We start from the raw sequence: 23,242 nt of genomic DNA, 5'->3' as shown, positions 1-23,242 counted from the left end.
AAGGGCCTGAAATCTTTGGCACTACAATTTTGGTTCTTTAAAGACTCCATGCTCTTTAATTAAAAAGTCTTTGTGTTGGTCTTTAGAAACAGCAAGAAATGGGTTCCTCGGAAGATCCACCATTTTGCTGTCACCTCGGAAGTGGGGAAGGAGTAAGGAAAGAGGTCTTCTGCAAGAAGGAACAGACATCTTGGGCGAGGGGGATCTGGAATCATAAAGAAACCCTGAGGCACAAAGACCAGGCTTTGTGAAATGCTGGACATGGTGTCTCACCAGCCTGGTCAGTAAGGCCGCGACCTGAATGACCCCTTGTGTGAGAGCGAGTGCAAAGAGCAGCGTCACTGGGTTCTTGGGGAGCCAGACCATGGGCTCCTCATGACAACTTGTGTCCCTGAGCTGTTTGTAGGAGCTCCGCGAGTACAATTTTGAGTCTGCCGCCCGAGTGCTTTGGAAGGCCCTCGGTGGTAATGCAGAAAGGAGGCTCTCCACGCAAAGGGTGTGCCTTGAAAACCACCAGTTTAACACCCTGAGCTAGGTCAGGTGCGCTCAGAGGCGGACAATTTCCCTATAGCCCCACCCACTCCTTTCTCAGGCCGCCTACATCCCAATCAGTGCCTTAAATGGGCCAGTCACTTCCCACATCCCAGACCGTAAGTAGAACTAGGGTCTCCGAAAACTTCCCGGTGGAAGGCAAGGGGCGCCGGACGCGCCCACTGTTCTGCGCGCAGCAACTCGTAGGTCCCGCAACCCTCCTCTTGCTGTCGGGACTTGGTACGACCGGACGGTTGGTGTCCTCCGCGGCTCCAGCCAGAGGCGGGCTTTTCAAATCGTATCTTTGGAGGAATGGCAGCGGCCTCGGCTGTGGCGCTGGAGATGGAGGGGCTGACCCAGAGGGGCTCCGAGCGCGGTCTGGCTGGGCTTCCGTCTCAGCAGGTGAGTGAGTAGGGGGCCCGGCTTCAAGCCTTCATGCCGTCTTTTTGTCTCCTCGTCGGGAAAGCCCCCACCCCGCATTTCCTGGTATTCAACCGTGGCGAGAAACAAAGGGGAAGCGCTAGGAGACTGTCCTTTTGAGGATCTAATGGCGCTTGGCAATCTGCACACACTCCTGTCCCTGGTTTCTTGGGGATGAAAGGGGCCAGAGCCCGGCGGTGCGTTTCTGGAAGCACCTGTCCGCTGCCCCTCCTCACCCAAGATTTAGACACTTGTCTTTTAGCAAGTGTAGGTGACGCAAGAGGGATGGGATCCCCGAGATTTCCGAGAAGCCCACCCAAGGCCAACAGAGGACAGTTTGCTCATTTTACTGGATTTGTTGGAAAGTGCAATTGCTGGAGCAATGTTTACACACAACATAAATTTGCGGGGACGGGGTGGAGAAGCAAACCATGCAACCTCTGAACTTTCTTGGTTTGGGAGTGGATTCTTTTTGAATTAGTTAGAAGTTTGGTGATTTTATTTAGCCTTGTAAATGTGTTAGAAACTTTTTTACATAATATAGACCAACATTATTTCTTGGCAAAACTAGTCATTAAAATGGAATTCTTTCCACTCTTTATAACTTGAGGGTCTTAAAAGAAAACTTTGATGTCTTTGATAAAGGTGGATCTTTATCTTAATCTCCACTTTCTTTTACCTACTTCTGAAGTAAGTTGAACCATATGAAATTTCCAGTTTTATAGGTCAAAATTAGTAGAATATTAGCAATTTTGTATGACCCAACATATTATCTTTGCTTAGAAACCTGTTATCTTTTCCAGAATCTTAAAAATCTCAGCAGATTAAAAAAAAAATCTCAGCAGATACAAATTATTAGGAAGTTCTCAATAGTACTGTGAAAAATAAAGTAAAACAATGATCATCATGCAAAAAGTCCAGTGCCTTTGTCAGTAATTTATGCTGTTTTATGACAGCATTTTCAAATATGTCAAACATTTTGATGTAAAATATTTCTATTCTCTCCTATCTGGTTATGTACTTTGTCCTGATTTTTAACAAAAATCTTGATTTCTAGTGAATTGGCAATTTATGGAGACTCTTGCACTCATCATATAGGTGTTGGTGTAGTGGTTAAAATATATTTATTGAGCTATGTGCAGCAGTAATATTAAGAAATGATACAAAATAGAAAAGAGGATAGGTCATGAAAGAAGTTTAGCTACATGAAATGAAAATAAATATTTAAATATATATAAGAGCTGGATTATTTACATTCCTTCTATGTGAATCTTGAAGAAAAGTTGCAACATAGTAATAGATTTCAACCTGACAGGAATATTGAGGGTCAGTAAGAAAATTTTACACTTTACTAGCACTGAATTTGTATTTGGTATACTTCCTTTAATGTTAATGAACTTGCCATCTAATAGGGAGTGATAGGACCAAAGATTTTGGTCCACCAGTGAAACACCTCTACTTGAACTTTGGAGTCACTGTGACTACTCATAGCCTAGAACAGCAATTTTAAACCTTTTTCATCTCATGGCACACAAACTATTACTAAAATTATGTGGCACACCAAAAAATCTTAATTTTTATTCATTCACACTGGACAGTTATTGTTGTGTTGGTGGTTTTCATTTCTTTTATTTGACAGCCTAAGGGAAAAGAGGTCAGTTCCCCTGACTAAGTAGTCAGTTATTGCATGTTTTAAAAATTATTGTGGGACACCAGTTGAAAAGCGCTGCCATAGAATATTGACTTATTTAGTCAGATAAAGTAAAAACCAAGTCTACTTGTTGTGCAACCTTGAATAAGTTACCTGTGTTTTCTAAGTCTCAGTTTCCATAGCTGTGGAATGGGTAATGTGCCAGTCCCAGAAAGTTGTTGGAATTTGAGAACCTCCTTAAAATATAATACTTGGTATAGTGCCTTGCACTCAGGGTGTGTTTGAGAGATGACTATTTTTGTTATTATCTTTTGTTCTATTTATCTGAGCAGTTGGGGCAGTCACCTGCCTTTTCTTACAAATGTTTAAGCTTTTAAAACCTTAATAAATATAAATTTTGAGAAGTCATACAATCACATTGCAGAAAAGTGAATGCATACAGAAACATGAAGAATTCTTTCTCCAGTTCCATTCCCCAGAATGATTACTACTTACAATTTCCAGATTTTATTCTGTATGTAAACAATTCTTAAAATACATAGTTTCTTTTAGAAGAATGTATACTGTATATATTCTTCTTGCAGTCTTCTTTCATCTTGGCTTCTTAGCTAACATGGTTTAACTATATCCATCAGGTAGCTGATGGTTTCTCTCTGGGTTAGTATAGTTGCCCTACTAGCACCCAACTTCATCTTTTTTTAAGTCAGTGCTTAATCCCAGCACTTAGGCCATTTTCTTTGCACTTCCTTTGAGCCAGTCTAACTCTTGAATCCTAGTAAGTTTTTGTCTTCTACATAATCTAGATTTTTACTTTTAAGTCATCTCACTATTTCATTTTTAGTCTTGCTTTATCCATTTATTTTTATCAGCCTGGCTTTAATAGCTACAAGAGCAGGACAGTTTCATAGACTTCTGTTGACTTGACTTATTCAGAAAATTGAAGAAGAAATTTTAGCAAAAGTATGACTCTCCTCACTCCCCATCCCCCATTCTATTTTTTTCCCTGGAGGCTTGCATTTAGACACTTCTAAGAGGAATGGATACAGGGAAACATGCTTCTATTACGGGTCCTAATCAGTCTTGAGTGTCATTATGGTTGAGGAAGGAGCAGTGTTATTTTAGTTTCTTCCTCTTCCTCTTTGAGGTCAGTAAGCATCTCCATCAAATGCTCAATGGGTGCCCTCATTAAATGATTGTTTTTACTGTGGATAGCACTAGACATCGGCTCTTACCCTAGGAGCACTTTGGAGCACTTGCACCCTTTATTAACTAAAGGCAGGTCTTTCAACTCCATAAAGTCTCTATTGGCTAGAGTAGTATAGCCTGAACAGAGAGGTATAGATATGTACTGAAAGAAGTTGCCTGGAGAATACAAAACTGGCCAATACGATAGCCCCCCCCAGATTCATATCCAGTCATCACAGAGCAGGGGAGGCAGAGTCACAGTTTACTAAGTATGCTAATTTGGTTGGGCTAGGTATCAGCAAATTATTTCTGTAAAATGACAGATAGCAAATATTTTCAGTTTTGTGGGCCAGATGGTCCGTTAAAATTACTCACCTCTGCCCTTACAGCTTGAGAGCCATAGACACTACACATGGGTGTGACTGTGCTCCAATACAACTTTATTTACAAAAACAGACACTGGCTGGGCTGTAGTTTGCTGACCCCCTGCTCTAAAGGGTAGAATTATAATATTAATACTTGCTAGATATATTTTATTTCCTTAATAAATATTTAATCTTACAAATAAGGTTTTTTTTAAACGTAATTTTACTTTTTTTCTTCCTGTATTCCCCAAGCCTCTATATTTAATAAAGTCTTTATCAATAAATGATGAAGAGAAGACAGTCTTCATTTACAAGATGGAAACCCTGGGAACCCTAACCAATTCTTTAATGTGGCTGTGGCCATCTACTGGTTCCTTAAGGTTGTTGCAACTTCCCAGATTGCTGTGGATTTTCAAGTAGTCCAGCCATGGTTCTCTACTTGGGCAGTATATTCAATCACCAGAGGAACTTGGGGAAAAAATTCTCAAGCTCCACCCTCAGAGATCCTCATTGTATGGGGGTAGGTCATAAGCTTATGCACTTTTTATAAGGCTTTCCTCTCTGCCTGAGGTAATTCTAATGTGCCGTCAGCTTTAAGAACCATTGTGCTAGTTCAACTGGCTGCCTCGCTGTAGCATTTAAAAAGCAAAATGGAATTTAATGGCGCCAGATGGTATTTATTTGTATATGAGTTGTGGGGTAAAGCTATTCATCCCAGCTTCAAGTTGCTCCCTATGTGTACTCTTCAATTCTTACCAGCCTGCCAGAGTTTACTCATATTTCTGTAGACACATGGATCATATAGATAGTCTTATAGTTAATTACTAATTACATTAAAGATAAATATACCTTCGGCCTGACAGGTCATAAAAAGATGAAATGGAGTTGAAGTTCAGTCATGTGTAAAGAAGGAAAACCAGCAATGCCTGCATTTATACAGTACACCAGATTTGAGTTATACTACAAGAGGAGGTTTTTATATGTGATATAATTACAGAAGATAATTAAACAGATCTGTTTTCTGCATGTGACTAGTATATTGACTGATTTGAATAGTTATCTACTTCAATTTCTCTTTGGGCAATATTCATAGGCTATTACTTTCCTAACTTTTGGCTTTTCTTTTTGAAAGATTTTCTTTTTAACATCCAAAAATTTTTAAATGTTCTTTTTAATCCTTGCCTGAGGACATGTTTATTGATTTTTTTAGAAAGAGAAGGGAGGGACGGAAGAAGGGAGAGGAACATCGCTGTGAGAGAGAAACATCGATCAGTTGACTCTTCTATGAACTGCGACCAGAGACCAAAGCCACAGCCTAGGCACGTGCCCTGACCGGGAATTAAACCTGCAACCTTTTGGTTTGTGGGACTATGCTCCAACCAACTGAGGCACACCAGCCAGGGCAACATCTGGAACTTCAATTATTAGATTCCATTCACTTTTTAAAATTTAGATTTTGATCCAATTAAAAGGTGAATTATAATGTTCATTTATTACTACATAAACCAGGATGGTCACTTTATTTTAAAAATAGACATATTGGAGCATTATTACATGTTTGTGGTATAGTATGTGATGATTTATAATTTTTAAAAAGCCACTGTAAATTAAATCAGAACAGTATGTGTCAGAATTTTAATGTTACATATGAAACTAGTATATAGAGTCAGGCCATAGCAAGATCATTGTATGGAATAAAAGACTTTCAGAACTAAAATTACTTAGTAGTTTTATGGTGATTCTTAAAACTAAAATATATCCAAAACTATACTTATTCTAAATCTATGTTTGTGGCAGCTAAAGCTTTTGACATTTTCTAAGCACAGTGCTTCCAGTTTTTTTCTTCTGAGATTTTATTTACATTACTTACCATGACAAACAGCCTGTTCCTCCCTGATGCTAAATCTTGGTTTCTTTATTGGCATCTATTTTGGAAAGTTTTACCTTGGTTAATTCATTGTCATCAACTGCAGCTTGCCATCCAGTGATAGAGCTTATATAAGATGTACATGTGCTATATTGTTCCTGTTAGTTATTATGTTATTGTATTAGTTTCCTGAGGCTACCATCATGAATGATGAGAACTGGGTGGCTTAACACAACAAATTTATTCTCTCATAGTTCTTCTGGAGGCCAGAAGTCTGAAATCAAGGTATGTGCAGGGCCATGCTCCCGCTGAAAGCACTAGGGGAGAACTTTCCTTTCCTTTTCCAGTTTCTGGTGGTTGCTGGCAAACCTTGGTGATCCTTGGCTTAGTCTCGCTACTCCACCCTCTGCCTCCAGCTTCACATGAAATTTCCTCTGTGTATTTTTCTGTGTCTTCACATGGCACTCCTAGAAGGGCACCAGTTATTGAAATTAGGGCCCACACTAATTTATTATAACCTCATCTTAACTAATTAACATCTGTAAAACCCTCACCAAATAAGGTCACGTTCTGAGGTTCTGGGAGGACAGAAATATTTGGGAGACATTATTCAACCTTGTACAGTTATGGTAAGAATATGTCACGTTTCTCATCTTTGTTTCTGTTCTTTTAGCCCAGTAGATTGTATAGACTTCTAAATATAGCAAGTAATTAAGGTTCTGCAAGGGGCTTTTTAAAATAGCTCTGTTTTTTTATACTATCATGCATTCGAACTTTGTTACTTTACGAATGTGGTATAAAATTATAATGATATCTAGTACATTTTCCTTCTGTTGGGGTAAAAAATGTTATAATTTTAGATTTTGGCTATTTTAAAAAAATGCTTTTCTCTCTCTCTTTTAAGGACTGCAGCATTCAAGAAAAAATAGATTTAGAAATTCGAATGCAACAAGGAATATGGAAACTCCTTTCTCTGAGCACTCAGAAAGACCAGATTTTACATGCAGTAAAGAATCTCATGGTATGCAATGCACGAATAATGGCTTACACATCGGAGCTACAGAAATTAGAAGAGCAGATTGCAAATCAGAGTGGAAGATGGTTAGTAACATAGTTTACTTATGGTGTGCTTACATATGAATTAAAAAATAATATAATTTAACTTTAAGGTCAAATGTCAAATCACCCAAGCCTTTAAAAACTATGTATACTGAAGTAGCCTCTGGTATAAACATTTTGACAGTAGAGCTCAGAGTAAATTGCTATTAAGGCAGCATTTTACGCAGGGCAGTTTTGTTGTGTTCAGCACTTCCAGACTGTAAAATTAAGTGGTTAAAAAGCAAGAACTGGCAGAATATTTTAAGAAAGACCAAGATTGATAGTCGAGTATAAAGAAATGTAAATTAAAGGAAAAACTAATTGCTTAAAGTATTCTAATAAAGAAGGTACTAGTTAAGCATAATGGAAACTTAGGTAAATAAATTGAAATCAGTGGACAGTAAAATTAAAAAGGTATAAAATCTTATAAATGCAAGGGAACTTAAAAATCTGCTAGCCCATTCTCTTCATTTGGTAAATATAAGTCTTAGGCAAGTAACTTACTAAGACATGTAACTAGCTAGTGGCAGAAGCTAATGAGAGGTCAGGATTTGATTAGTAACTTCTGTTTCTTGTTCTCTGTCACTCCATACCACCCTTTTGGATCAGGTCTAGGATTTGTGTATGAAATGTACATCATATTCTACTCAAAATGCCAAGTCTTATTTGGACCTAAGAATTGACTCAATGTGGTGACTACATGTTGATTTCTTTTTTAAAAATAAATTGTCTTACATTACTCATTGCCGATCAGTCTTAAAGTTCCAGCACTGGTAAAAATTTCTTTTTAGACTTTAGTGGCCTTTGGGCTGTTCGTAGGGCCATTGAATTCTTGAAAAGTAAGGTAAAAACACAGTGCAGAGAAAGAGATTTCTGTAAAAATAAAATGTTGATGAGACTGTGATACAATAAAGCCTTGTGTGTAAGTAGCTAATATTTGTTAGCTGTATTTCCTTGGGATAGCTATTTAATCTTTGTGCTTCATTTTCTTCATTATAGTTGGTATGGTGATATTTACATTTGAAAAGTAAGATTATATATAAAAACACCTATCGTAATATCTTTTACATAATTAGTACTCAAAAGTATCAAATAATTTTTATTATCATTTATCCCTTGCATTATAAAATAAAATTATTCCAGTATCATAAGCTAGGAAAATAATTGTCAAATAGACATGGCATATACTGGTTTAAGTCATTGCTTCTCAAACTAGGTCACATTTATCACAGAGTACAGGATTATATATCAGGGGATGTGCAAAGCCATAGAATAAATATGGCACATCTTCTTGTAGCATGAATTTTTAAGGTGAAGCATGAGAAATTTAGAATTGTGGCATAGTTTGGGGTTCTTCTGCTCATGCGGATGGATATATGTTCCTTCTCCAAGCCTTTATAAGGGTTTTTTATCAAGGGAGATATTTCAGTGGAAAAGTTTAAGGAACACTGGTTTAAGTACAGTGTGAGACTAAATATTATATCATCTCTCATAGTTATATAGAATATTCCTCTGGGAACCATATCTGTCCTCCACATTTATGTTCTTTAAATATTTATAGTAGTCTATGGGGGATATATTCCAAAACCCCCAGTGTAATGCCTGAAACTGTGGATAGTACCAAACCATATTCAATTTCTTTAACTCTGCTGGAAATGTGGCAGCAACTTCTTCATCTGTAGACACAGTCTTTCCAGTAATTCTTATATTTTTCAGTCCACAACTGTTTCTGAATCTATATAATCCTATTTTTGCAGTAAATGGCTTTGTATCACTTGTTTCAGGGGGATCCCTTATGCTGAAGTCCTCCTATAGGCTTAGTGTTATCTGGCATAAAATGCTGCTGTTCCTTCAACCCACAAATTTAATGCCTTGTTCATCTTAACTAAACACTTACCATGTACTGTACTGTGGCTGAAACTTGTTTTTAATCCTCACCTGAGGATATGTCTATTGATTATTGATTTTAGAGAGATGGGGAGAGAGAGAGAGAGACAGAGAGAGACAGAAACATTGACTGGTTGTCTCCTGTACACGCCCCTACCAGGGATTGAACCCACACCTAGATATGTGCCCTGACTGGGGACAAACCTGCAACCTTTTGGTGTACTCGACAATGCTCCAGCCAGCTGAGTCACCTGGCCAGGGCTGTGGCCATAACTTTTGCAATTTGAACTAGCAAACTTTTGCAGCAAAGCTAGCACAAATTTCCTTTTCCTTCTTCAAAATGTCAGAGATAGATTTGTTCTTACTACAGATCTTGATAACTTTAGCATACAATTATTTTTTCCTGCCTATTAAGTTGAGAACTTTTACCTTCTTTTTGGCATATCCAAATTGCCAGATCACTACTCTTGTGTGTTGGGGCCATTAAGTAAAATAAAGGTCACTTGAACACAAGCACTGCGATACCACAACAGTTGATCTGATAACCAAGATGACTACTAAATGGCTAATGGGCAGTCGGGTATCACGGTGTGGATATACTGGACAAGAAATGATTGATATTTCAGGTGGGACAAGGTGGGATAGCGTCAGATTTCATCATACAAATAAGAAATGTGTGCAGTTTTAAAACTTACGAATTGTTTATTTTAGAATTTTTCATTTAATGTTTTTGGAGTGTAGTTGACTGTGGGTAATTGAAACAGTGGAAAGGGAAACCATGTATAAGGGGAAACTATTGTAAAATGAATTGTAAGTTGGTCATTTTCTTAATTTGGCTGTATGACTTCTTTGAAATAACTGATGTATAAAAATGTTAAATAATGCCCTGGCCAGGTAACTCAGTTGGCTAGAACATTGTTCTGATACTCCAAGGTTGAAGGTTCAATCTCTAGTCAAGGCATGTACAAGAAGCAACCAATGAATGCATAAATAAGTGGAACAACAAATTGATGTTTCGCTCCCCCTTCCTCTCTCTAGAAAATCAATCAGTCAATAATTTTTTAAATGTTAAATAAGTTGAATCCCTGTTGGATTTATATAACAAAGATATAAAAAATATCTTGGGCTCTCAGATGAAGATATGTATAATTTTTAGTTTCTTTACTGATTATCTTTGATAGATGAAAATTGCTTTGATGCTATACACATGTATTTTTTTCATCATTCATACAAAAACAGTCTCCCTTATTGAATTATTTCTACCTTTTAGAAAATCTGAGTATTCTATATTAATTATTTTGTTTATAACTTCATTTTGTTATGTGCAGATATAACCTGAGTTCACGGATCAGATATAACTGGAAAATATAATTATTACCTTCTTATTACATAAAAATGATCTAAAGATTAGTGAGATTCTAATAATAGGTTTCTTGTTCCTTTAAGAAAATCATGTAAATTATGACATTTTATTAGTCAATCAACTATTTATCAAATATCTACTACTTGTAGAATACTTACTAAGTATTGTGCTAGTATATCCAAACTCGAAAAACAGGATTTGTCAAAATGCGGGAATAAATGAATATTCAACGGTCAGATATTTTCCTTAGCTTGGTTTTAATAGTGTTTAGGTAGAAAATTCTGTTTTTACATTGCTACTAGAGTTAAAATAGCCTTTTTCTGAGTCTACTAACACTAATATGATAAAATCTAAAAAAAAATACAGATAATACATTAGACTTTTTCAAAGAGGAATCAAATCAGTAAGAAATGGTATAAGTAAGAATGGTCTAATGGAAGAATTGGATCTGAATCTTCTAGATCATGGAAGATGGGTGGAGTTTGGTTAGGTGAGTAGGAGAAATCAGCGTTCCAAAAAAAGGAAAATAACAAAATAAAAGCTGAAGGTGGAAGATAAGCTTGAATTATTCAAGAACAACGAAAAGTTATGTTTGGTTGAGGCTAAAGATCAAGCCAAAGTTGAAAAGGAAGGGGGGGGGGTTGTATAGCAAGATTCAGAAAATGTGGAATGCTAGGAAGTTAATTGGTATTGACAGCCTTTCTAGGTGCCAGACATTGTGCTAAGATGTTTACAAACAGAGAGGAATAAACCTGTTTATTACATACTCAGAAACTGGGACTTAGAAATATTCGATAATTGTTTCAAAGGGCACACAGTGACTTAAAGCCTGAGTACCCCCCACCTGCCAAAAAGAAGCCCATGCACTTTGTACTATCCCAAACTACTCTAGTGAGTTATTACAGGACTTTACATTTATTTAATTGTTTCTCCTTTATTATTTTATTTTCTGCAAGAAAGAGACATCATAAAATGGATGTTTGGGAAAGTTATCTTGTAGTAGAGTATTGAAAAGGATGGTGAAGCAAAATAATTGAAATAACCAATTTTTAGGAAATATCTTTAAAAATAAAGCACACATAGAAGTGATCAAATAGTAACTTTTGATCAGAGAATTCAGGAGATCAGAACTAGTGCATGAGTTTTGTGTTTTTCTAATAAATATTCACTCTCGGTTCTCTCAATTTATTAAAGTAAGCAAATATTTTTACTTCATTTTACAGCCTTTTTAAATCAGGGTTCCGGGAAAGAATTAAGCCCTGATGCCCCAAGTCATGCATTATATACAGTGACTTAACTTCTGTGTATCTAGAATAGTGCTAGTTTTGTATCATTCTCGGGAAAATTGAGAAAATAGTCATTTTTTGGTTTAGATAAGGAACCCCCTCCCTCCATTGATAAATCAGTTATATAGTCGTATCATTTGTCCTTTTTCTTTTTTTTTAGAGCAACATATCTGAGAATATCAGTAACTAGTCAAATGTCCTAGTGACATAATGTCCTAATTATATAACAAGCTTATTCTAATAAATTATGTGTAGTTATGAAACACCTTCTGGTATACCACCTATTTTTTATGCCTAAATATGCAAAAGATACCCATTTGTGGACAATTCACAATACAGTCAGGGTGAGTCAGAAAAGTGGAATATGAAGTTTCTTGGTTGAGTAAACAGATCATTGGGGTGAGGGGTAGAACACAGTTTACTGCCTGAGTTTAGGTGACAGGATTACTTAGTTAAGGCAATAATTCAATTTGCTAGTCTTTTGACTGGTAAACTAGACTGTGCCTATCTTTCCCCTGCTTGTTATAGCCAGATTATCTCCAAAGACTGCTTATATCAGTCCTCCTCTTAAAAAAGCAGCCAATGGTTTCTGTTTACTAAAATTCTTTAGAGAGCTATTGCATTCCAGGATCTTTGTGGTCTGATTCCAAACTACTTTCATAGTCTTCCCTCTCAGATTTCTACTTCACAGATTCATTTCAGCCAAGTGCTAGATCTCTATCCCTTAAACAGTTCTTGAATTTTCTTGTCTCCATTGCCATTGCTTATACTGCTGCTCCCCGACTCATTTCCACTTAGCAAGACCTCTTTTGTTTTGCATCCTTAGTTTCTATAGTGATTCTGTTTAGAAAATGATCATTTCTTATTTCTCCTTTGGTGGAGTGGATAATATTTACATACTAACCTTGTATCTCCACTTTTCTTTTAGACTTTATCTGCCATTATCATGTATACTATTTGCTATCTATCTTTTTGTTGTACTTCCCCAAATCATCTCCTGTTTGGAGGAAGCTGGTGAGCTAGCTAGTAGATTCCTCAACATGAGCACAGTTTTCTTCTCATTCTTTCATGTTTACTTTTCTTTAGTTTTGGTACTTAAAGGCAGCATGGCTGGATACAAATCCTTTGCAAACATGTTTTCTCTAGTTTCTTGAAAACCTTGCTCCATTGTTGTCTTGTTGTCGACAAATATTATGTCGAGTTATTTTTCCTTTGTAAATGACTTGGTTTTTCTTTTATTATTATTTTTGTACAGAGGCTGAAAATAGATTTCCTTAGCTTAAAGTCTGATAATTTTACTGGAAAATGTCTAAGTCTGAGCATTTTAGTTTACTTAGGACCCTTTCAATAGGTAGTTCAATTATTTTAAGTTTTCCTTGAGTTAAAGCCTCTATAATTAAGCATTAATTTTATCTCATTATTTTGTTTTTCTTGTTTAAGGACTCCACTTGTACAGAAGTTGGATTTTCTTTGTCTGTCTTTTATGTCTATCACTTTCTCTTTAATGGTTTTAAACTTTTTATTTCATTTTTAAAAAATTTCTCATTGTCCTTTACAAGATTACAAAGGGTCCTAATATTTGAGAGGGGGGGATAGTTAATTTTTACGAACCAGGGGTATGGACTTGGGGATTGCTGGGGGAGGGGGGTGCTGGGTGGAGGGGAACAAGGGGGAGAAAATTGGAACTGTTGTAACAATATAATCAATAAAAAACATTAAAAAAAATTTCTCATTCACCATGTACCTTAACGTACTTTCAGTTTTATCTCTTTGTCCTTAGGCACTTCGTATTTTTACTTCAGAAATGAATTTTTTTCCAATTTCTTTCTTTGGCTCTTCATTTTTTTCCTTCTTTTTACATTACATTTAGTAGTCTTAGTTTTAAATTTGAGATTCCTTGTTCTTTTATATTTACAATAGCTTATTTACTGTATTTAATTTATTTTGGAATATCATGTTACAGTTTTTGTTCCTTATACTTCTGAAGAGTGGTTGTTGGAGTATTTCTATCAGCTAAAACATTTTGATTCTTTCTACTTTCATTTTATAGTAGCATTCTATGGGTGTGTGGGTCCCTTTTTTTCCCTAACATTTGTAAAACATGTAGGGTGCAGGATTTTCCAGGGCCAAGTGATTGGAATGGGGTGGGGGGATGTAGAAGGGCTTACTTGACTTCTTAGTTCAAGAGTATTTTCTATTTTAGGAACTGTGAAGAGCAATTTCTTTAATAAATGGTGCCATTTTGGATGTTGGGTGGTTGGATTGTTGGTTGGTTTTCTGATTCTTTTATAGTACAGTGGCACCTTGGTACTTGTCATTAATTCATTCTGGAACTCATGCTGAGTGCCGGAACTGACGAGTACAGAGCAAGTGCTGATGGCTGAAACATTTTTTTCTTGTTAAAATGCGACAAGTATGGGGTTTGATGAGTTCTGAAGCTTCATCGATGATTACCGAGGTATGACTGTATTTTGTTTCTGGGATTTTTAACTTCATTTGCTGCTTCTCCTTTGCATGTGTGTGTGTGTGTGTGTGTGTGTGTGTGTGTGTGATGGCCAAACCTTCAAAGGGCGCCTTCCCTGTTGAATGTCTCTCTTCACAAGACTAACTTCTGAACCAAGATCTTTTGAAGGCCCTCCCTTTCAGCTCCCCAGGAACCAGTGCCTTGTGTCCACCAGGTCTTACATTAGGTCCATTCTCTTTTCTTTTAGGGGCCATCACAAGTTGATACTGAGTTTTGTAATGTGTACCTGACTCTTTACTTGTGTAAGGCCTCCAGGATCTGGGTTTCAATAGTTAATTTTCTCATTTATATGTAAATTAAAGTTCATTGTAGCCTGTTTTCTAGTTATGCTATTGATGTGGGCTATAGGTAATTTTATTTGCTTTTCTTGTGGATCTGAAAGCTTTTGTAGAAGGCCTGAAGAGATTCTGATTTAGGTGGCTACCATTATTTTACAGGAACTGGGACGTCATACTCTGATCACTAATGAATGTTTTAGTGCCTCTTTCACATAAGCTCCAAGTTAAGTACTGAGGCCAAAAATATAAATACTCACAAAGTAATCTTTGTATTTGTGTAACATTTCAAAGAATGATATAGAATATATATAAAATATATATAAAAAATATATAAAAAATATATATATATATAAAATATTATTTCATTCAGTAGCTATGAGGTAGGTAGATATTTCCTCTATTTTACAGGTGAAGATGCTGAGGCTAAGAGGTTAGCAGAAATTCATTAACATAACTAGTTATTGATGCATAACATTCAACTCTGAGACTATGGTCTAAATCTGTAGCCTGCTCCATTAAAATGATTATATCCTATTTCACTTCATTCAATATTTACTAAACATTTATTGAGTGCTTTAGAATCTACTGTATATACTAGGCACTGATATTTCAGCAGTGAACAAAACAGACAAAAAAAAAAAAAAGCCTTATTCTTACAAAGCTTACAGTAATGATATTTTTCCCTTGTCCCAACCTGCCAATCTAACTTTGCTTTAACTTCTGGAATACTGTATTTGGCTTTATAAAAATAATACTCGTGAAAGTCACATAGAGAACCTAAGTACATGTATCATTTAACATTATTGTGATTTTAATAATGCCACAATAATTAATTTTTTAGACTCTAGTTGCTTATATACTATAACTTAAAAAAAAGAAAAAGTATAGGTTGCAAGAGAAAATTGTGTACTGCTGTTATACAATAAAACAGTATATATTATAGATATTACTGATTTTCTTTTGTAAACTTTGTATTATTTAGTGTCTGTTGAACATTTATGTCAAGATTTGAAATAGAAAACTCATCTCAATTAAAGATACTTTGAAGGTATTAATTTTATACCACATAGTTTTAGAATGGTTTAAAATTCCATGTTAAGCATTTTTGTGTGTAATAGGTTTTTACTGATTTGCATTGGAGGTGAAGAATTTTATAACCTGCTTTCAAATAATAGAATCCAATTTAGAATTCTTTTATTACTTCATTTGGAAAATATAAAATACTTTTATCATTGTGCTATTTCTCATTATGGCTTGTTAATTTTGGCAAAGAAATGCTATTTTACATTCCCATGTGGAACAATATAAAACAGCGTAATCTATAGTTAATCAATTTTAATACAGATTTTTGAGCAACGAAGTAGCTGATTGGCACCCTCTGTTGGTCATTTTATTTACCTACAGGCAGTAATATAACAACAAAGAAGTTTGTCTTTTGTATTTTTAATCTGTCTTTCAAATTAGCATACCAAGTCACAGCAAAATAATACTCTAAACTTGGTTTCTAAGAATAAGGTACACTATTATTTAGCTCTTCTTTTATTTAAATAATTTTGTGGTTATTTGCTTTTTCCTCAGGCTGGCTCTCTCTAATTATAGTATTTAGAATTGGCATTAACATTGCAGATTTTCAAACAAGTATTTTGTAGCAAACTGTTAGTTACAGTAGCACATTATTAAACAGATAATGTTTAACAAGTTTATTGTCAATTTGGATTAATTAGAAAATATCACATTTTAGCACCCTAAATAACAATTTGAGGAGTTACTTGAATTGAAAATAATTCAAGCTTCAAAAAAATGAGGCTAAATTACTTCAGTTTCTCTCTAATTTTTTTAATGACAGACTTAATTATTCTGTAAGGTTTTATAGTTAATTGGATTCATATTATAGTTTGATAATATTTGTCAATAATAAGTTCGTTGACTGGTCCTAGAAATGCCTATGCAAGTAATTTATAATTACAGGGAAGAAAAAGCTATACTTTGCCAGGTGGTTGAATAGTTGGGAAGGGAAAAATTTTTTTCGTGAATATTTAACAAGTCTGCTTTTGGTCATTCTAGTATTTCAGAATATTACTTGCCTGCCAAAGCCTCAAGTTTAATCCAATTTAATAATAGCTAATGGATCTTAACTTGAGCATAATCTATGACCTATTGCGGTAACACTCAAGTTACTTACCATATTAGAGCTTCCTTATATTTTTTCATTGAAATAAGTATTTTAAGAATTTATATTATACATTGCTCATATAGAAGGTGTTTTCAGAAATATTACTTACAAATGCCAACCAACTGTATTTATATTGTATTTCTTGTTCCAATTTGAGAAAGTTGAGATTTATGTTTGATTTCTAGTGGGCCTGTCAGTATATTATATTCACCAAAATATAGTAGACTATTCAGTTGAATTTTTCACTCTGTGATGAACTAATAAGTTAATGCTCTTCAAAATGACAAACTAAACTTAAGTATAAAATGTTGAACTTGACTGTCTTAAATTTCTGATTCAATAAAACATTATTGTGAAATAATCGGCGAGGACTTCTCTTTTTCACTGAGTGAATTCCTTATATAACATAAATACTGGTGTGTCCATAAAGTAATTAGGATTCTGAGAATGTATGCCTTTAAGTCTAATAGGCTACTCTAGTTATACATAGTAGGCAAGTCTGTCACTACCACGTAAATGTCCCATATAAGTTTATTATCTTAAATACATTAGTAAATTATTGGGTTGGCCAAAAAGTTCATATGGTTTTTTCTGTAAAATAAAAGACACACTTTTTAATTTTCACCAATAACTTCATTAATTTGGATATTTTGAGTATTTGGGATGTGTGGTATAATGTTGACTATTCTGAATTAATGTCTCAATTTGATCTCTATCAACTTCAACTGATCACCCGACCGTGGAGCACCATCCAGTGAGAAATCTCTAGCATGAAACTTAGCAAACCACTATTAAAAAAAATTATTGTTGATCTATTATAGTTGTCCCAATTTTTCTCCCATTGCTCTCCCCTGCCCCCGCACTCGCCCCTCCTCCTCACTCTGCTCCCACAGTCAATCTCTACCTGGTTGCCCATGTCCATGGATCATTTATATATGTTCTTTGACTAGACCCTTCCCCTTCTTTCCCTCTTTATTGCCTTCCCACCTTGCAAATCACTTTTGACACTTTTGGACAGTCACAGCAACTTCCTCATACACTACACAAATCTTTTATTGCATTTCAGTTGCATTTTTACCTTTCTTGAAATAATAAAGCATAATTAGCTGAAAATGTTACATCTTTCATCTTCAATATTAAAATGGCTACATAAAAAATTCACCAATTTTGATGTTTGTTTGTTTATGCATGCTGATATGGCAGCTGTCACAATACAGTCTAACAAACTTGTTTTAAATGAAGTTAAAAACAACTAAGCACTACAAGAACCACCTTACAGAAAACAAACCAACCAACCCAATTTTTGGGCCAACCCAATATTTTAGCTCATTCAAAATATATTTCACCTATAATACTTATGTGCTTAATCCAGTAAGGGACTAAAAAAAGTAGGCTGATATATTTTATTTTCAAATTTGGACACATGATAATGAATATATGTAATCTTTTTAATCAGCCTACCGAATGACACACGATGAGATGGTGTCATACTCTTGCAAATTGGTTAGATATACTTCAAACTCCTACCCAATCTTTCTCTAAAAGCCCTCTTAGAAAATCAAAAAGTCATATGAAAAGATTCTATTTTATACATACTTGAAGTACCTAATTAAATTAGCTAACAGTTAATTACCTAACCAATTTCAATAAAGACCAGAAAAACATGCTAAGAAGAATACTCTTGGATATATTGCTTTAGCTGTGGAATGCTAATCTCTAAAGGTAGGATATTAGGAAGTAGGATATTGGAGAAATATGAAAGGGTGGGATTGATTTGGTCTAGTAGTAGATAACTATTTTAAAAGATTTAAAAAGTGTAATAGTATATATTTTTTAATTTTTAGGAATTGTGAATTCTAAAATCAGACCAGAAAATGTTTTATATCCCAAGAATTTCCTTTGAAACTCCTTCCTGTTGTCATGATAATATTTTCCTCTCCACATTTTATCCTCTACAGAGCCAACCCTTCCTTTTCCAGCTTAGTTAATTTATTGTCTCAGTATATGCTTAGCTTTTTGGAATTTTAAGGAAATGAAATATTATCTTACTGCATATGAATATAGGACAGAGAGTAACTTTTTGATATTTGTTTTATTTATAAGGATAAGATACTCTTGGGCAACAAGTTTATAATTGGAATGTTCATTAACTTTCTTGGGCAAGCTAGAAATATAATTTATGAAATGATGATTCAAGGTATTACACTTCCTGGGAACTGGACAAATATTCTATATATTGTTTATAAATGTAAGTAATAACAAAAGGCTTTCATTGTAGAGTAAACCAGTATACAGTCACCAGGGAAGGTAAAACTTACATGAAAAAGCAGAGAATAGCTCTACATATTTCCCTTAAAACCAGTTAGCTGTTGACTAAACATCTTAAAATTTGAGTCAAATTCTAGTTCATATTAACTAGAAATCATTATTATTCATGGATACATGTTTACTTTTAATATTTAGATATTTGTGAAAGATTGTTCAAACCATTGCTTATTAGAAAAGATCTTTTCTTCTTTTTTTTTTTTCATTATGTTTCTTTCCTTTTGACAGTGATGTGAATTTTGAAAGTAAAGAACGAACAGCATGTACAGGAAAGGTTGCCATATCAGGTATGCTGTAGGTAGATCACTTTTATTGCTGGATAAATTCTATAAAGTAACTTTCTAGAATTGGTAGGGTTTTTTAAATTTTCTGTGTCCATTCTCTTCATTTTATTTTGCATACCTCTATCAGAATATTTATTTTAAAACACTTTTCATCATTATGCTCTACATATATATATATAGAATTTTACAAACAGTTTAAGAAAACCATTCATACATATTATATATATTATGCAGTTTTCTTCTTGGTACAGTTTTATGACATATGTAGGGTAGTTTTCTTTTTTTATAAACTCAGAGGTTAAATGACTTCCTGTAAGTGTTTGCATTGGGCTGGAGAAGATTGTCTTTTGACTCTCCACTCCTCTTCTGCTCAAAAGTTTCAATGTTTTTAATGTTTATCTAGACTAGAAGGTCCATGAGGGTTGAAACTGTTTGTTTTGTTCATCACTATATACCCAGAAGCTAACACAGTGCTTGCACATAGTAATTGCTCAGTGAATATTGATTGGATGTATGTATGACTGTTCTTCATGCCTGTAGGATAAAGACAAAACATTCCCTCCCCCCCCAGAAGTTTTCTATTCTGATCCAGCTATTTTTCTAGCCATATTTTCTATTGTTCCTGTACATAAGTTGTCTACCTTAGCCAAGACATTTCTCTCCCTGTTCCGCCTGCACACCCCATGCTTCTGACACCCAGTTAGCTCTTGAAATAACTATGTTGTCTTCAGGATCTGTCTGCTCATCTATAAAGTCCTCCCTGTTATTCCAGCTAGAAATAATGTTTCTCCTCTGAATTCCTAATACAGTTAAGAGACCCTTTACCACTAGATGGCACTTATGCTGTGTTGTCTCAGTTTCTCCAAAGTGTTAAGAAAGCTAAAGACAATGCAAATGCCACAGATTGAAATGAACACATGGCTGACTTGTGTGTATGCTAGTTAGATAATGCACCTTGTACAAATACTGGTAACAACAGACCTCCATCGGCCCTTAAGTAATAACTAGGTTATGTCATTGGCCAAAAGCTTTGTTTTTTTTTAGCTCCAGGGACCCTGCTGCTGCATTTCAGGCCCTCTCACTCAAGAAATTTTTCTTTTTTAATGCTCTTATGGATAAACAGAAATTCTCATATAGGAAGGATAGATCTGAATTTTATATGGGATATAATTGTCCTGAGTCAGAGGAACTGCCCTTGGCAAAAATTCATCAGAAAAACAACTGAACCATATAAAAATCTGTTCCTTGTTTATAATTATTAATATTTTCATCTTTCCAATTATAAGGCTGCAATAAAATGTTTTAGACCTCTTGTATCCTCTTGATGCCAAACATAGTATTTTTACATAGATGTTGGTCACTATATTTAAAGTATTTTAATGTGATAGATAAAATATTATAGACCTTTAAAGGAGATTTTCTAAAACTACTTAAACATAATCGTTTATTTCTTGCTTCCAATGTAATACTTACTACTCAGTACACAAATGAGGTATGTTAAACTGCTGTTGAGCACTCAAATGACATACAGAGTTAACATCTATTGTCATTTTATAATAGCTTATTGACTGCAGCAATTCATGAAATTAGTGTTAACCATGGATTTAGAAGAGTGCTTAAGTAAAAACATTTACAGAAAGATGAAAAACTATTTTCTTGACCACAGATTTTCAAGTATAGAAATTAAACTTATTTTTTCATGTGTTCCTTTTTTCCAAAAGATAATTTTAAATTAAGTTAAGGAAGTAAAAGTATCTGAAAATAGAATGTATATGTAATCTTTGTTTAGACAATTATTTCTCATCTGTATCTTTGTAAAAAAATAAAAATTAAAAATGAATTCACCTTTTCTTTTTTTTAAAATATGTTTCTGAGATTACATTGATTATCAGAACATAGCTGGGTTTTTCATTTCCAGCTTTACCACTCATGAGGCAGATCTTTATAAAAGTAAAAAGAATAATTGAGGTTTACTGTGATTATTTCTGCTAAACATCAAATAATTGTATTGTATTAAAGTTGTCTGAGCTTACTCACTGACTACTAATCAGTGATTAAAGCTAAATCAGTTCACAAAGTGCCTCAGTTTTTATTTTGAAAATTATGGTAGATAGACTTATAGGGCCTGATAGCACCAAGTTAGCCATCCTCCTATGACTTTCAGTTTTCCATTAAAATGTTAATGAAGACATAAAAAAGACAAAGGTTAGAGCACTGTAAACTAAAACTGAGTCAACCATTTACAAGAATCAGAAAGGAATTTCTACTATTTGAATTTGAACTAAGAAAAATAGTTGATAGTTTATACATTTTTTTTTTTTTTTTTTTTTTTTTTTTGTCTTCAGAGAGTACTTGACCACCTGGGAAATAGATGTGTGTTCACCTTTTCCTCTTGGGAATCTAACATAGCTAGGCATGGGGAAAAGGCAAGATGGACCACAGGCTATGGGTATACAACAAAGAAAGTCAGGGTCTGTGTTCCTCTCAAGACAGTGTAAATAGTTAATACTGTCCTAATAGAACAAGAACAGCTGTGAACAAGAACAGTTGTGAAATGAAATGAGTCAGCAATTGTGGTCAAGTAAGACGCAGGCTCTTTGACAGGACATCAGCCAAGTCATAATTATAAAGCAATAAAGGCAATCCTATTAAAATCAAGAACAAAATAACAATGTCTATTGTATCACTATAATTTAACACAGTTTTAGAAATTTTAGCTAGAACAGTAAGAATGAAATATAAAACTACTGAAAAGAAAGAGACAAATTCAGTACTATTTGAAAATAATAGATTGCAGACCTAGAAAATCTAAGGAAATTTACTGAACTATATGAATTAATAAAGAATTCAGTAAAAATGGCTAGATTCAAGATAAATATACAAAAAGTGGTAGCTCTTCTCAAAACCACTGATAACTAGTTAGGAGATACAATGGCAAAAATAGATCTCCTTTACAATAAAAACAACAGATCAAGATGGTGGTTCAGGCAGACATGGCTCACCTCTTTGCACAGCCACATCAAAATTACAACTAAAATACAGAACAACCATTAGCCAGAATTGTCAGATATCAAGTTGAATGGAAGTCTGACAACTACAAAATTAAAGAACCCATAGCCGTTGAGATGGGTAGGAGGGAAGCAGACATGGAATGGGCTGGTACCACACCCATGTATGGGGATAAAAATTTGAGAGGAGTATTTCAGGAGTGAGGAGTCCCAGCCCCACACTAGGCCCCCAGCCCAGGATTCCAGTGTCAGGAAGATAAGTCCCCACAACTGGGTGCAAAAATCAGTGGGGACTGAGTGGGTGGAAGAAACTGCTGGAGCTCCAAGCAGCTCTTAAAAATGAGCCCACACACAGTCCCCTCATCTACTCAGACTCACTCCCTCTGAGCTCCAGCACCAGGGCAGCAGCTTGAAAGGCACCAGTGGCATACAGGGAGAAACCGAAGTGTCTGGCATCAAGTCCAACAGAGGCCATTGTCTCTCTTCTAAACCCTTCCCCCACAGAGCCACAGAGCTGGTAAGCTGATGCTATAACTGAGTCTCCATCAACATGGCTAACACTTGTTTGACCTACCTTGGATATCCCCAGAGACTCTGCCCCATCCAACTTAGGGGCCCACACAACCTGCTTTTCCATATTAATGACTGGTCTTGGCTTATGCTTCACAACTTAAATCCTATCAAACAAGCAACAGCTGGCCTTAGTGAGCTCCAGGCCTGGCACTAGCAGCAGCCAGCTTAGATTCACAACTTGGCTTCACCTGAGAATCTCCAAGCCCAGCACAAGTGGCAGCCATCCCAGATTGCTTTATAGCTCAGGCAGGGAGACCCCAGGCAGAGCAGAGGTGGGGGCTGACCTTCGTCTGCACCACCTCGGAAACCCCAGGGCCAGTGCACCCAGTGGACAGCTGCAGACCATGTCAGAGCACCACCACCCTGCCCCTGCACAGCTGATGCTCCATGGAGGGTGGAGGTTGGTGGTCAATGGTCACAGGCA

At 35.3% G+C, this 23,242-nt stretch overlaps 1 protein-coding gene across 2 annotated transcripts in view; it reads left to right on the top strand.

Moving 5' to 3' along the window:
- Positions 1–663: 663 nt before the first annotated feature.
- Positions 664–23,242, top strand: part of RTKN2 (rhotekin 2) — a 70,108-nt gene continuing 47,529 nt past the window's right edge. For both annotated transcript variants that reach the window (XM_090278077.1, XM_090278078.1), the window contains exons 1-3: positions 664–933; positions 6,924–7,120; positions 19,182–19,240. In XM_090278077.1, coding sequence (XP_090134203.1) covers positions 844–933; positions 6,924–7,120; positions 19,182–19,240 — 346 coding nt within the window. In that variant the 5' untranslated portion in view covers positions 664–843. The remainder of the gene's footprint in view (positions 934–6,923; positions 7,121–19,181; positions 19,241–23,242) is intronic.

Source organism: Furipterus horrens, unplaced genomic scaffold (genome assembly GCF_987537825.1).
Source record: "Furipterus horrens unplaced genomic scaffold, mFurHor1.1.pri manual_scaffold_5, whole genome shotgun sequence".
In the NCBI taxonomy this organism is placed as follows: domain Eukaryota; kingdom Metazoa; phylum Chordata; class Mammalia; order Chiroptera; family Furipteridae; genus Furipterus; species Furipterus horrens.
This window is presented reverse-complemented; position numbering and strand designations above follow the sequence as displayed.